The sequence below is a fragment of the Coturnix japonica genome, chromosome 12 (assembly GCF_054131305.1).
Source record: "Coturnix japonica strain WE chromosome 12, WE-NBRP24, whole genome shotgun sequence".
In the NCBI taxonomy this organism is placed as follows: domain Eukaryota; kingdom Metazoa; phylum Chordata; class Aves; order Galliformes; family Phasianidae; genus Coturnix; species Coturnix japonica.
In genome coordinates this window covers 14,612,199-14,627,708 of record NC_140674.1, presented here as the reverse complement: position 1 = coordinate 14,627,708, position 15,510 = coordinate 14,612,199, and the positions used below count along the sequence as shown (strand labels likewise).

General features: G+C 43.7%; 2 protein-coding genes across 29 annotated transcripts in view; both read right to left on the bottom strand.

Annotated features, from left to right (window-relative positions):
* Positions 1-3,261, bottom strand: part of LRCH3 (leucine rich repeats and calponin homology domain containing 3) — a 42,835-nt gene extending 39,574 nt beyond the window's left edge. For all 26 annotated transcript variants that reach the window (XR_014933259.1, XM_015871754.3, XM_015871760.3 and 23 more), the window contains exon 1: positions 2,992-3,261. Coding sequence is in view for 25 of the 26 variants with exons in the window: in XM_015871754.3 (XP_015727240.2) it covers positions 2,992-3,229 (238 nt within the window). In the remaining variant the exon portion in view is untranslated. The remainder of the gene's footprint in view (positions 1-2,991) is intronic.
* Positions 3,262-3,467: 206 nt separating this feature from the next.
* FYTTD1 (forty-two-three domain containing 1) lies at positions 3,468-15,405 on the bottom strand. 3 transcript variants are annotated; one of them, XM_015871865.3, is made up of 9 exons: positions 15,236-15,405; positions 14,194-14,325; positions 11,268-11,413; positions 10,401-10,513; positions 9,298-9,394; positions 8,268-8,329; positions 7,462-7,536; positions 6,569-6,695; positions 3,468-5,549 (listed from the first exon to the last, which is right to left on the bottom strand). In XM_015871865.3, the coding sequence occupies exons 1-9, from the start codon at positions 15,336-15,338 to the stop codon at positions 5,454-5,456; spliced, it is 951 nt and encodes a 316-aa protein (XP_015727351.2). In that variant the 5' UTR covers positions 15,339-15,405; the 3' UTR covers positions 3,468-5,453. The 3 variants fall into 3 exon arrangements, with proteins under 3 accessions (XP_015727351.2, XP_085369265.1, XP_085369264.1); XM_085513139.1 differs by lacking the exon at positions 3,468-5,549 and adding an exon at positions 5,710-6,488; XM_085513138.1 differs by lacking the exon at positions 3,468-5,549 and adding an exon at positions 6,074-6,433.
* Positions 15,406-15,510: the final 105 nt, after the last annotated feature.

The following is a 15,510-nucleotide window of genomic DNA, read 5'->3' as shown; positions in this document are numbered from 1 at the left end:
ATTAAGCAGGTTTAAATTACCACTTGCCTCATCAGCACCCTAAAATTAATGGTCTCCTTGGATTTGAAAGGAATTCTCTACTAAATGTTAAGAAGTAGGTTATTCCTTTTTACCGCTGTAACAGCCTGGATAAGAAGAATGTAGATGGCAACGTGTGAGCCATTTAAGATGGGTTAAAAAGGAAAGAAAAAGAGGCTCTGAGGCAGAAACTGGGCTGAAGCAGATGAAAAACATGAGAAGGGGACAGACAGACAATGGCACTGCTGGGGACAGCCAGCAAACACAAGGGGGAAGCCCAGCCTGCCCCAGTTACAGTGATTACACAGAACAGCAGCGTTGGAAACCTTTTCAGCAGCTGGGAGCACCAAGCAGAGCCCAAGGCAACAGTAACACACTGATATTCATAGCTGAGTTTCACAAATACCCACAATAAAGAGGGTAAAATATATATAAGAGAATAGATGCTCACTTAATCCTACAGGCCTCTGCAAAGAGCAGGCTTTGCTATGTTCCAAGGGGTCAACACCTGGGCTGCACTGCAAGAGGGATGTGTTGGGTGTGTATCCTCATGCTGGAGTGCTTTGCCTGCATAGAGAGTGCTGGGACTCTCTGCTCTGAGTTTCAAATCAATGGCATTACAAGCTGCAAAGAACAAAGACTCACTCCAAAGAGCCTCCTGTGCTCTGTCAGTAAGGTTTACAGCACAAGGTTTGAGCTGTGTAATGCAAAAGGGGAGGTCAACCCAGGGCTTCAGCTGTGAGCATCGCTGCTGCTCTGCAGCCTGCCTGGACACCACTGCAAACCACACCATCAGGAAAGAGTAAAGAACCCCTGCGTTGAGTTAGAGCCTTTTCCTTAGCTACCATGCAATGCTATTTTTAACATGTGCCATATAATTTGTGCTGTATGTTGTACCTAATTCTTTACTGCTCATCCAGTTCCAACCCCCTGCTATGTGCAGGGTCACCAACCAGCAGCCCAGGCTGCCCAGAGCCACATCCAGCCTGGCCTTGAATGCATCCAGGGATGGGGCATCCACAGCCTCCTTGGGCAACCTGTTCCAGTGCGTCACCACCCTCTGCATGAAAAACTTCCTCTCTTTTAGGAGGAAGTTCTTCTCACAGAGCCTCTCAGCCCCTCTCCTCTTATGTAGTTGTACTCAAAACTAATTAAGACTGATTATAAAGGCACAGCGCAGCCCCGCTCCAATCCAAGTCACCCCAAAGGAAACTACAGATACCTCAATGGCAAAGTTATTCCATAGGCAGAAGAAGGCAATTTTTCTCTTCCTTTCCAGCCCTTTTTCACTATTAGCATATTCCAGAAGCAAGACACAGCGCCCAGCACATAATTATCTCACTAGTCCATTGCCATGCAACAGCCATTTTTTATATCGCGTAAACCCACATATTCCCATTTTCTCCTTAAAAAAATGGAGGCAGCGAGTGGTTTAGGTAATTACAGCTGTCACGGTGGCTCTGAGAAATCATTCCTCTGCTCAATATACGCTTCAGGCCAGTGGGAAGGCTGTCAAACAATGACATCAGAGTCTGCATTACAACTGGCAAAACACAGCTCTGTTTCCTTTAAGTCGGATGGTTTATAGCCATTTCTTTTCCTATTCCATGGTTGAAAACGAGAGTGGAATGAACAAATGGGTCATAATTCAATCCAGATAAAATGAGGATGGATAACGGCTGTTAAACGAAGGAGCCTGAACTAAAGAGATGCACATCCTCGCCTTGCTAACGAAGAAATTTACTCATTATTCATCATCCATGAGTTTTGTAATCTTGAGTCACTTCCTAAACCCCTGAGCCTTAAGGGATGAGCATGAGGAGCAGCTGCCCTCCCTCAGTGCCCAGGTTACCATCACCACCACCCCTGGGCACCTCCAGCATGATATCAAGCTGCTTTTTCTCTCTCCTAATCCCTCTTTATGTGAACTTAACTGCAGCTAAAGTATGAAACAACTCAGTATTAACTCCCCTGCCTGCCTTGAGCAGCGGTTCTAAACGCATGGGCCTTCAGCATCCGAAAGGCAGCAGCACCCAAATACCAGCTGTATATCACAGAGGATGTTCCCCCTCGCTTCACAAGCTTTGCTCCTCACAACTTAAGAGCAGTTCTAGCTCTTTGCTAATCTCATTGTGATAATAAACACACAAAAGCGTACGGCACGCACTGCTGCTTATTAGAATTTAATGCCCCTTGAACAACGACAATGCAATTATTCATCACAATAGATGGGAACCTCGGTGGAAACAAGAATTCCCACAGATTGTTTAAGAGTACAGTAAGTGAATGGCGCTCCAAACAAAAAGCCCTGAGCTCCCACCAACCTATGGAGCATTTAGTGCAGATTAACCCGCTATGCACCCACTGTGCAGCTGCACCGGCGGAGAACCCTTCAAGCAGATAAACAGCAGTTTATACCCCAGAGAGGAGTTATATGTTATAGAAGGGTTGAAGGTAAATGCACCACAGTTGTCTATAGGAGCTGCAAACCCAAAGCATGAACAGCAGAGCAGCAGCAGGTGCCCGCAGCTCTGCCTCCAGCACACCTGACAGCCGGCAATGGGCGAGGAGCACGAGATGGTCCTGGTATGTATGTGCACACACACACACACACACACACACACACAGATATCTGCATGTATGTACGGCAAAACAAGAAGTTGGCTGGCAGAAAACCACATCCGCGAGCTGAAGGTGCCGCAAGAAGCCGCTGTAAAACTCAGCCTCGGAAACACCCAATTGGAGGGAGAAGGCGAGGAGGGAGAACGAAGGCAAGGAGGGATCCCCCCGCCCTGGTGCCGGCAGACCCCCAACCCGCCCTGAGGAAGGGCAGGGAGCCCCAGGAGGGGGCACATCCTCACTGCTGGAGGGAACCGGGCGTCCCGTGCCCCCACAGCGCCCCACCGCCCCCCGGGGCCGGGCACAGCCCCCTCCGGTCCCATCCCATCCCATCCCATCCCGTCCATCTCTTACCGACGCGGGTGGTGTCGCTGAGGTCGTGGTTGGCGGCGCTGGCCCTCGGGTAGTCGCGCAGTTTCCTGCCGCTCAGGCTGAGCGTGCCGCTGGCCGCCGCTTCTTCCAAAGCTCGGTCCAAGGATCGGCTCCACGAGCCGGGTCCCGCGGGGCCGGTCTGAGGAGGACCCGTCGCGGCGCTGCCCATCGGCATCACGGCGTTGCCGCCCTCCGGTGCCGCCAGCACCGCGGCCGCCATTTCCCCGCTCGCAGCGCAGCCACAGCCGCTCCGTGTGCGCGCCGCCGCGCAGGCGCATTACAGCCCGCCGACGGGAGCGAGCGCGCACGCGCATGGCCTGACAGGGAGCGCGCATCGTGCACGCGCGTCCGCAGGGATTCCCTGCGTGTTAATTAGCCACGCGTTATTAAATAAGCGGCACCAAAGGCAGCAGAGCTTAAGAGTTTGTAACAGAATTGCAATGGAACAAGACAGCATGAAACCTTTAACTTTTCTTTATTTGGAAAAAAAAACAAACAACCAAACAAACCAACCCAGAAATAAAACAAACAGCTTCAGAATAGATCAAATAACCTGTTGAAAAGATACCCGAAGGTACAGTGTAAAGTCTGCTCCTTAAATACAAACCTGGTATTTCTTTGATGCATTGCATCAATGTTTTGCATCTATGTGGATGCAAAAGGATTGTTGTTTGTTGTTGCACGTGGAAAATGTTTGCACTGAAACAGAGCACGTATCTAACTCCAATTCTACCAGTGACATGTTCCAGAATAACCCCTATCGGCCATTAAGATAAACCACCTTAACACCGTTATGTTCAGCTGGTTTCTATTAAGGTCTATCTGTCTACATGGAATAGAAGGTAAGTACTGTGTTTAAGTACTAGAGAGCATCAAGGATGCATCCGGACCTCAAACTGAAAGCTCTTCTACAGTCAATGCTTTCATTAAACACTGAAGTCCCCAGGAAATGCTGTTTAACATCAAATTTGAGATAGAAACATAAGGAAAGCAGTTCGGTAAGAAGTTCAGTGTAAACTCTTTGAGGAAAACAAAAGGAATTAAAACCACTCCAAACACCGTTAACATTTATGGATGCAGCAAGCTGACCATTCCTTCACCTGGCTGTACCTAAATCACATTGCTGTAGAACAATGTTCAGCTGGTCAGATCCCGGGCTGAGGCAGCTTTGTCTGTATGTTCATTCTGAACAGGAGCCTCATCTGTAGGGATGATACGAACCAATACTGGCAGTGACTCAGTTGTCTGATTCGGACACACAAAGGCCTCAAAAGAAGCGCCCACGTGCTCCTGCTGAGCATCTCATACACTGCTGGACCACAGGCTTTCTCCCAGCACCATTCCCTACCTTCATCAGCTTCAAGGTGCCTGACCACTACTGAGCTTTCCATCTCACCTCTCTTTGGTATATACAAACAAGCGCCATTAAGATTGCATGCCTCTTGCACAAAGCAGAGAAAACCCTTCAGGGCAAGGTTTGCAATGTGAGGATCCTGTACCTGGGAGGGTAAGGAACTCTACCATACCACTGACCTTCTTGTGAACTGGTACATTTATTCCTATGAAATTACTCAGAAACGGAAGGTTATTGCCTTTAGATTGAGGGAAGAAAACAACAACTTAAAAAAGAAGAGTCAGCAATAGTTCAAGGAAAAAAATAGGAGACAAGACATACTCATCTACCTGCAGATGATGCTAATGAAGTCCAGATATTTGCAGTATAAGTTACTTTCATGTTGCCAGTGCAGTGTTCTTCCAAAGTGATCTGGACCACTTTTAAAGAAGAAGAGCAGAACAGTCTCCATCCCGATTTAATATTGCGGGTCTCAGCTAACAGCTTTATTTGTGAAAAAGAGGATGAAAACCATGAAGTCTCCGAGAAAGAAAGGAAGGGGGAAAAAAAAAGTTGAACTTCAAAAGCACAAAGAAGTACAACCAATGCTCCCATGAAAAATGCTGCTACATCACTACCAAAGTATTCGTGGACTGAGGCTCTGTGCCAAACTGCAGTCCAGAGGAACGTTCGTAGGCAGTCCCCAACACCATCAAATGGTAGCTGTAATGAAACACTGACACAATCCTTGCTACAGCACGGTGCCAAAGAACAGATACTGAGTAGTTTTAAACAAAAAAAAAAAAAAGCTTTTAACTTCATGTTTATATATGGACTGAAAGATGAACCAAAATCAGTGTTTGTCAACATCTGGGCAACAGGATCTGTTCCAACTGGGTAACAGTGTCACTGTAGCAGAACAGTTTCCCTACTTTTCGTGCCTTTCAGGGCAAAATGTCTTTTACTGTTCAAACTAGAAGTAATAAAGATAGCTACTTCTGACACCATCTTAGCAAGGAGTCTGGAGAATTTCAGTGACGTATGTATTCTTCTGCCCACTTTTATCTCACTTTCTCAGACAGGTGGGATCAGCGTTTGTCCATTTGTCAGGTTAGCCCACTGTTACAAAACGGCTTCCTTTGTTCTGAGACAGTGCTGTTCTTTGTTCCTTCAGGATCCCAAAGCGTTCATTCAGCGTCATCCCTGTCTGGATAAAAAAAAAAAAGAAGTTTAACTTTGTTTTGCCCCTCCCGGCACCACTGAAAAATCAAGAGCTACCATTTATCATAATTCACTCATGACACACATTGTAAAGACTGACAGTGTCTTTAGAAAAATGTAAGAAGTTAAACTGAGGACAAACAGGCTGAAAAAGGACACTTTTACTACCCTCATTTCTCTCTACAGGTTCTATGCAATTTCAACAAATACAGCTGTTTGAGTGCTGTAACATAGTTTCTTTCCAGCTCATCCAGTTGAAGCTGTAGACTGAAGTCCAGTCCTAAAGTTCAAGTAACTGTCACAGTGTAGTAGGAGACTATTTTTGGCCTGTTGCTTGTTCACAGAAGAAACAAATCCAGACCCATGCCCCGACCCCACATAGTTTTCCTGCAGATGGCAGTAAGAAGCTGATTACAAGAACAGTCTCATCTTGTGGTCAAGTTCTCCAGCACTGAACCCTCTGTCAGCCAGTAAGAATTCCTTCAAAGACAGCACTAAGATTTCTGCATCTAATTACTCATCTTTATTCAAACAGTGAACATTTTCTCATCTTTCAAGTGTTTATGTCATCACACTTAATGTTTTTCTTTTCCTTTCTTGTTATAAATACCCCGAGGCACACAGCAAAAGTTGCTGCGTAAGTTAATTTAGCATCAAGATTCCATACGGGCTGTGCCACCAAATGAAGCTCATCCCTGAATTACACACACTAGTTGATTTAAGAACAGCAGGAACACCAGAAGGCTTGTAGAAATGTTTAGCAATTTACATCCCATTTAAAGCACGTGGGCATGTAAGATGTAAACCAGAGGAACAGGAACAGCGAGTTCAGGTACTTGCTTGAAGTTATACAGCAAGTTGGGGGAAGAACTGGAAGTAGAAGCAAGAAGCAGTCACTAGTTTCCACTTTTTATCACCAGTGGCTCTAGGAAGAAAGCATTTGTTTCACGAGATTTGATCTGCATTGAGACTACATCCACACTTAAGAAATGTAAATGCATTTACCTGCTTTCCAACACTATTAATATCAAACTGCAATGGAACCCCTTTGGGAACCTTCTTCTCTTCAGATTGGTCCCTCTTCGTCAGAAACGGGGGCACAGGAGTACGAGTTAATCGCAATTTCTGGGAACTGTGAAAGAAGAAGATTAGACGGGACACAGCAAACACGTTCTATGCAATGAAGCCTTCCTGCAGATAGGACTATACACTTTTTATCAAGCCACTTGATTAGGCTAGATAGCCGGAGAGCTCGTATTCAAGAAGGCAGAAGTCAAGCACAACTATAGAAGTGAAGCATTTGTTATTGTTATCAGAAAGCAAGCGCCTCCAAAGGAAGCAACTTTATCTTTCAATGACAAACCCATTATTTATGGTTAATGATTCTCATAAATTTATAAAATAAAAACTGGTACAGTCTTCCTTACAGACAAACTGCTACAAACACCTCGTGAATCAAAAGTAACTTCAATTTCACAAAGACAAATACAGCAACATTTTCTTTAAACACAGTTCTCCCAGTATCATCATTGATCAGGTAGAAACAATTACCATCACTCATCAATTAGACGCACATTCATTTTCATTCAATCAGGGGAGCAAAATAACCACAAAACAGCCTGAAATGGAAGAGGCAGATAAGGTGAAAAATCTGCCAGCTCACTACTTTTCAGCTCCATACACCAGTCCAAAGCCCTGACTGGGAGGTGCCTTGTGAAACCCAGCTGTGATAATACTCAAACACAGCTCAGAAGTACTCAATAAAAGGACACTTGGAAGTCTTCACAATAAGCTGTCACTTTGAGGTCACCTGAAGAACTACCTGCAAGGAACTTGCCAAATGGTTCAGGAACAACAATTTCAGTTACACCGAGAAAGGCTGAGTCTTTAAAACTCACATTGGGGTTATGATCGCTCCTGGGTTCTCAATGGACACAGTCAGAATCCCTCCACTTGTGGTAGAAGTTCGCCATCTAGTTTGAAAACACAGAAACCACTTACAAAAACATTACAGAAAATTCATTCAGATTATCTTCAAATGTATTTCTAAAACTCTTGATAAAAAAGAATGTGCAAGCTTTAAAAATGACAGTCAATAAGACGACCACATGCAGCCTACAATCTTGGTTATTGATTCTTGTATCCATGTTATCTAAACTTATCAGGTGAACTCTAGATCCCATGCTGGCAAGGTGTACCAAAGCTGCAGTACTGACTGAAATCTTCACTTGAAGACATTCACGCTCCTTGCCACGGGTAAAGCCGAGTTAGTTTCTACTAGTTAGTAGAAAATCCAAAAGGTGACATACTGCAGTTCAGTGACATATGCTGCTTACTCAGCCTGCTTTGTTATCAACAGCAAAACTGCAAAGAGCATATCAGGCTGTGAATGATAAGCAGTATGCATGAGTGGCAGACACTAGTCTGTTCCTTATGTTGCTATCACCTTCCCCCTCAATCCTGCAAGCACCTTATGCAAACAAACTCCTCCTGGTTACATTGGAAGACAACTGAGGAAACAACTGAGAAAAGTAGGAGGATCACTGTCACTCAGTTGAGATGCCTATAGGTGAAAAACAAACAAACAAAAAAACAACCAGAAAAAAGGATATATTACAAAAACCAGGAGCAGAAATTGGAACTAAATGGAGAACAGCAGTACAAACAAGTAGCCATACTGAAGTTTTCCAGCTGGAATACTTACTGACGAGTTCTTTTTGCTGTCTGATTATCGAGATCTTCTGCTGGCTGCACTTGGGCCTGCACCTGAAATCACATCAATACAGACACTGTATTTGCATACTGTTTCAACTGGTATCACAGCAGCCGAAGATAGAGCAGTCAAAAAACAGAAGTTGAAAGCTGTTTGTACAAGCAGGGCTTTATTTTCAGAGGAACATAAAAATATCTGTCGTATTACTTCTGCAAGACACTGGAAGGAAATCACTGTAGGAACACAAAACATTTTCAACATAATCATTAATAAAATAACCAAAGGAGGTGGAAACATCTTTCAGAACTACATCAAGAAACACTTTAAGTATTAAAGTTAAAATGTTAAAGTGTTAAGTTAAAATGATACCAGGACAACAAGAGAAAGGTGGCTACCATGGGATTTTATGTTACATAATATCTGAAACACCTCTTAAGTTCCACTGCTATTTTAAATGAGTTTGGTTTTGTTTTTCTCTTGATCCTGCCCATAATTCTGCAGTTCCTGTCAATGGAAGACAGTAACTACCTATAGTCAAAACCATGGCAGACACAGGATGAGGACAAAAATGAAACATGAGAACACTGCTGTCTTTCACTGCACTCTCTATTTTCTTGCGTGTACTCAAAATAACTAAGAGATCCTTAGCATACAGATAAGATAGTCATAATCAGGTTCTAAGACACTGCTCTATCATTTTGCTGAATGTAATTGTTGAAAGCCGTGCACTGCATTCTAACACTTGTAAGATGAAAATGTAATAGCTTGTAACCATTCTGAAATGGAGAAGTTCCACACCCTTCAAACAGTTCAGCTACAGCGAAACAGGAAGTAAGACTCAATGGCCTACAACAACTGAAGAGCAGAAGAACATTTCCCCAGAGGAACATGCGCCTCCTTAACAGTTTGCTTGAAGTTTCTACTCAGATTTGATGTTTAAGCTTGATTTATTAATATCAGCGTTACTGATTAGCTTAGAATCTGTGGCACAATATTGTCTTTTTCAGTGATGTGTCGTTACCTTCAATCCTCTTCGAAACAGGAAAGTTGCTTGACGAGTGTCTTTCTGCTGATTTAGTTTGTTTCCAATTCTGGCAAAAGCAGATGGCATGTTATTCCTGAAATACATCAAAAAGGTGGTTATCAAAGGCTTCCTACATAGATAACATTTCAGAGAGACAACTATGAAGTCCATCTGCAGAGCTGCCTCCTCGAGGTAGAACATTTCAATTGTAATAAGTTTCTCACTCCCTAGGTAGAAAATGCACTCAAAAGTGTAGGAACTTCTAGGACTGGAGATTACAGACTCACAAAACCATTTAGGATGGAAAAAACCTTTAAGACCACCAAGTCCATCACTAAACCACTTATGTAAGCCCCACACTCCTCTTAGCTTGTACAGAGGCCCGTGGTTTAGTGGAGATATATTCAAGGTAGGTGCACAGTTTGAATGGATGATCTTGGAGGTCTTTACCAACCTTGGTGGTTCTATGAAATGCAGCACCTGTCATCAAGAATCCTGCTTCCCTGGTTATTAATTCTGCTTTATTCTGCTTGACATCCTCCAGCACTTTAAATGCTGCACTTTAGATGAAAAAAAATAAGGAAAAAAGCTGCGTTGATGACTGCAAACAAAGCTTTGTTTACAGTTTCCACAACAGTTACACAGCGAAAATTTCCACTGCAGAAACCAGTTTAGTTGCAGTTTGTAGCAGATGTAAATCAGTTCTGGCTCAGATAAATCTGCAATAGCGTCCGTGAAACTGAAGGTGGCACCACCTCCCACAAAAGATATTTTAAAAGTTCACTCAACTGGGGATACCACTTTTAAGCAACAGTGGCCGTTTTCACAGGCTGCCTGTGACATAAATGAAAGAAAACACCAGGTCCCCACAAATGCAGGTAATTCCCAAGTATTCTACCCGGTTATAAATAACTGTCTTTGTATGAAGATAATCTCACACTCATCTACCCCCTCTCCTCAACTTCATAACATACCAACAGTCTTGATCTTACTACTACTCCCAGTTGCAAACATCTTCTCTAGGCCTCAGTGCTGTCACAAATAAGACTCTTTATGGAAAGCTGCCAAGAAGAATTTGGAAAGCAGGCGTGGTATTTTACCTTCTGCTTAGTGGGGCAGGTCTCCTGAGGGCTGTAATTTGTTTTCTCTGCATTTCAGTTTGCCTCTGTAAGTTTGGTTTCTTTTTCAGAACGGGATAATTTCGTTGTGTGTTCTTAAAAACAAGAAAACAGAATGCAACGGGTATTTATAATGTATACATTAACAACTAGTTAATAAACTGTTCAAAACACACTGTAACTTTTGAAATATCACCTACACTTTTAAGAGTCGTACATTGCCCTCATCACCAGGCCAAAAAAAGAAAAGCACAGCTTTATCAGTTACTTTTGTTTTATCTCCCCATATAACCAGCAAAATACAGCCTTCATGCACCTTTACAATTGTTACTCTGCACAAATCCAAAAGCAAACCCTGTTCTATAAATTCAGACTATGTGGAGTAAGCAACAAAGCACTGGAGGAATGCAGAACTGGAAGCACGCTGAGAGAAGTATTTTGCAAAATTCATTTCTATAATAGGCATGTGCTCAACACTCACATGTCTGCAGGTTCACTGGTATCTAGCGAAGCAACATAAGTGACAAAGGAGCTCCTAACAAAGGAGCTTTCCTTGCAAAAGCACAGCAACAACCATCACACTTACACAGAACATCCTTCTGTGCTTGAATTTTCATGCCTTACAAACTAATTAAGTGTTCAGAAGCGTTCAATCTTTGTCATTAACCATCCCCTTCAAAACAAAGACCGACTTGGCCAAGACACCCCCCCATTTCACAAAGCACTGCATCAGATGCTTGCGTGTTACAGAACAAGCATACTGGAATATATTTCAGTAGTCTCTGTGTTCAATTTCTAAACTGTTCTTACTTTCTGTGGAGTCAGGGTTACACCTAATGCATTAATTACCTTCTCACTAAGTGGCTGCCTGTTCAGAGGACTAACTCCTTTGTGTGGACCCATTGCTTTCTTGGCTGCCAAGCCAGTTATAACTCCGTAAGGATGCTTCTTCCCTACAATCTTCTTTCTGTGTCCCAAATGATTTTTACCATAACCTGCAAAAAAAACAAACACATGAGGAGATCAAAAATTCCTGATATTTTTACGGTGTTGAGATGACACACAGGTGATGCAAGTTATTTGGTAGCACACTTCAAGCATTAGAGCAGAAGCTGCCACTACATCTGGAGACAGTTTGGCTGGACAGTTATTTCAGTAATTTTGGATCTAATCCTAGACAGCAATAACCAGCTTCTCATATAGATCTTACTTTTTTCTCCCCCACTGCATTATTCATGCCCAAAATTTGTTATGTGACACATCTGCAGGAATAATTAAAGAGTCTTTCTGGCATAGGATACTACCAAATACTCTAAAACAGACCTTCATGGAGTGCTGAACATCACAAAACCAAAACAAGTAATTCAGCTCCCGGCCATTCAGCCAATTTTAAATTAACAGTTTAATGAAGAAAAATAAGGGGGATGGGTAAGGAACAACTTCCAAGCTTATTTATGTAGATCAGTCATGTCTTCAGAATAAAAGAACACAGCAAATAACCCACAGTATTAACTGTATTAACATATTAAACAGTATACAAATTACATCATGTTTAAAGTGTTTTCAATTAGAAGTCTGCATGGCAGTCTGGAAATGACTGGGAAACGACAGCCTTTAGATATAAAAGGCCTGCGAGTCTGAGGTCTGTAGTATAAACATCTCAAGTCTCCAGCGACAAGGGTTTAGTTAACCCTGTCTGGAGCCATTTAGCTTCATGCTGTGTAAACAGACAGTGCCTTGGCTTTACCCTGAAGTCAGCCCCTCTAGAACCCCAGACTGTAAGATAAATTTAGGGCTACAAAGATAGCTCTATAGCAACAGACACTTCTAAACTTGATCTATGTGATGTCATGGCATTGATAACACATCTGTGCTTCTTCACCAGATGGGAGCCATCATAAGAAGCAAAGCCATTGATCAGAATGTAGCTTGGATAAATTTGGTCTTGAGAAAATGCCATGTAATCACAACATGAACAGTTAGCAAATACTTCCCTATGAAGAGAAGGGCTGAAAAACAGTTATTTAAGCTGCAAAGGACCCCTCAAGCTCTCTGGACCAAGCTCTGCTCAATGAAATGACAACTTCAAAGTCAGCTCAGGCTGCACGGGGTTTTGTGTGGTTGCATTCTGTATATCACCAAGGACAACTTTTATTCAAATGAACAATGTTCTTCTCTCTGTTTCTTCCCACAAGAGCTGAAAAGAATCCCAGCTCAACATCTTTGCCTCCTGCCAGAGACTTTGGCAGCCACTTTTAAAACCAGTGGGAACTGAATGCCATTGAGCTTTTGTGGTTTCTGTAGCTGTTCACTTATCAGAGTAACTTCGATGGCAATAGAGCAGCAGTAAATCTGCTAACCGGTTACAAGTAATAACTTAAATGCTCAGAACTGTTTAATGAGACCTTCTGCTCAAAAATAATACAGGAGAGATTTGCTTCAATGGAAGGAAATGGGTAGAGCTGTATAGAAGGGGACAGTAACTTATTCACAATGTTTCAATATAGGACGGTAGAGATTTTGCAATAAGTTTGCCTTTTTCCTAGAATGACAGTAGAAAAGGAGGGCAGGTTCCAAGAAATTCAAGTAACTGCCAAGACAATTGCATTCAGGGTTTTTATTCGAAGCTCATGTTCTTCCTAAAACTCTAAATTGTGATATTTGCTTCTTTTGTGCCCTTTAGATCACGAAGAATTGCACTTGATAGCTGAGGCCTTAAACAGAAGCCTACGTTTGACAGTCCACCACTTAAACTCACTGCCACCCCCACAAATATTCCTACACTTGGCCTAACTGATGTGAAACACTTTCCTGTACTTCCAAGAATTTACCAAAGATGCACAGGTTAAATAACACCACTATGTTGTCCTGTCTAAAGAGCAAAACTCCTCTGGAGCCCTGAGCTACATGACATTCCATAAGCTCTGAAGACACATGGGTCTGAGTTGTTAAATTCAAACTGCTGCTACAACAAACATTAAGCAGTGACAATGAAAACATGGGGATTACTGTGTATGCACCAGTCTGATGCACATGTGGTTTAAATCAATTCTATTAAGCAAGAAACTGCATGTCCTAACTTAAACACTTCATTAGCTGAGGAGGTAACTTTCTGCATGCAGCACCACACAGTGCTAAAAAGGTACTTTGCAAAACTCAACATAAGAAAAAACAGACTTTATTTCTAGCAGATGCCAGTCATGTATTGGACACATGGGAATCATTTTCTGAACAACTCCCGTTTATTGAAAAAACTGCAAGTTATTCAGGAAATCTCCAGTAAAGCTCTTGTGCACTTTTCCCCTCTTTGCTCCCTGCTTATGTGATTCCTTCCCTGCTGTTGTAATCCACTGTAAAAACACATACTGAAGAAGGCTGTCATGGTACTTCCTTTACAACCCACAGTCTTAAGAAGAAAAGCCGACTCAGATACTCTTCACTATCCATTTGTAAACCCCAGAGGCAGCGCTACAGACTGCACGTATGGCTACTTTTCTGTTTTCTAGGAGCTGAATTCAACCCAGCTTATATAAACACGCTGTCTCTTTTACACAAAGCTCTAAGGTTTGGCAAGGCTTCTGCATTTCCTAATACGTGGGCTTTAGTGCAAGCATTCTTCCAATCCGTTTCTGAAAGGGGACAAAATATGAACACAATTTCTGAAGCTATCTCCATATATCAGAAGGAAAACAGATCCTTCCTTTAACCCAGAGTGTCCATAAAGTGCCCAAATTCCATATCGGCCTGACATGTCACAGCATATTGGTTACACCACCTTTCTGTTGTTGGACCCCCCATTTGGAGCCTGGCATCCTGAATTGCTGCGTTCGATTCTGTTGGAGTCCTCTTTTCAATTTGGGGGAATACTGCTTTCTCTCTTCTTTCTTGTTCAGTTTAATTATATCATCTGTAAAAACAGAAGAAAAAAATAAAGAAAGATTTGATGTAAGTGTAACAGCACTTTCATCTCACGTTACTTAAGAAAATCATACAAAGAAAACTAAGTCAAAGCACGAGAACAGCTTCATCTGCTGCCCCTGAACTGCAGTTTTATGGCCTGCTGGAGGCAAAGATGCAGCCCCACATCCAGCCAAGGGACACTGCCACCCGGAAGGGTTTGCTATATAAAACGTCACCATAATGGCACAGCAATTGGCTGACAACAGATAGCAGAGAATATCCAGAACACAAAGCAGTGGTAAATTCAAAAGCCAACTTGGTCAAATAAGAAAACGTTTGACTTTCTGATGATAGCTGCCCACTAAGAACTGATGGAGTTATTTCTCCATTCAGTCCATCATTCAGTAGTCTCCATCACGGGAACAAGGAACAACAATGCATTACCCATAAAGAGAATAATGATATACATAAGGTGGCTAGTTCTTTAGTTGCACCGTTTCACTTTTCAAAGCAGACCTCTCAGTTCCACCATTAGGATAACACCATAGAGCAGTACTGGAGCACACAACAGCTGCTTCTGGTGGCACTGCTGGGCCAGCACAGCCAGCACAGCAATGGGCACACAGCAACACACCTGGACACACAGCACAGCAATGGGCACACAGCACAGCAATGGGCACACAGCACAGCAATGGGCACACAGCAACGCACCTGGACACACAGCACAGCAATGGGCACACCGCAACGCACCGGGACACACCGCAACGCACCGGGACACACTTGAGGCCCATGATGTTGCAGTGAATTGGGCGGGTCCTGCTGACCCCCCCAGCTGCGGCCTGGCCCTGCCGCCCCCCCCTCACGGATCACACGGCCCACCCGCAGCCCCTCTCGCCTTCCAGCAATGCCCCGCTCACCCAACGACATGTCGATCTTCTCCAGGCTGTCGCTGCTGCCGCTCCGGATGCCGGCAGAGGCCGAGGATCCGGACAGCACCGCCGCGGCCCCGAACCCGCTCATGGCCGCCCGCACGACCACCGCCACCGCCAGCTCCACCGCCGTCACCCCGCGACCGCCCCCAACGGACTGCGAGCGGGACGTGCGCATGCGCAGACTGCACACGGCGCATGCGCCGCACCCCTCACCTTACGCCATCATGGCGGGCACGCCCACGATTTACGCCGGCGGCGCA

Excerpts from the sequence above, each read along its gene's own strand:
- FYTTD1 (XM_015871865.3), bottom strand. The coding sequence starts at position 15,338 with ATGAGCGGGTTCGGGGCCGCGGCGGTGCTGTCCGGATCCTCGGCCTCT. Across the intron at positions 9,395-10,400 it reads CCTGCCCCACTAAGCAGAAG|GAATAACATGCCATCTGCTT; the intron begins GTAAAATACCAC and ends GATGTATTTCAG. Across the intron at positions 7,537-8,267 it reads ACAGCAAAAAGAACTCGTCA|ATGGCGAACTTCTACCACAA; the intron begins GTAAGTATTCCA and ends TTTTCAAACTAG.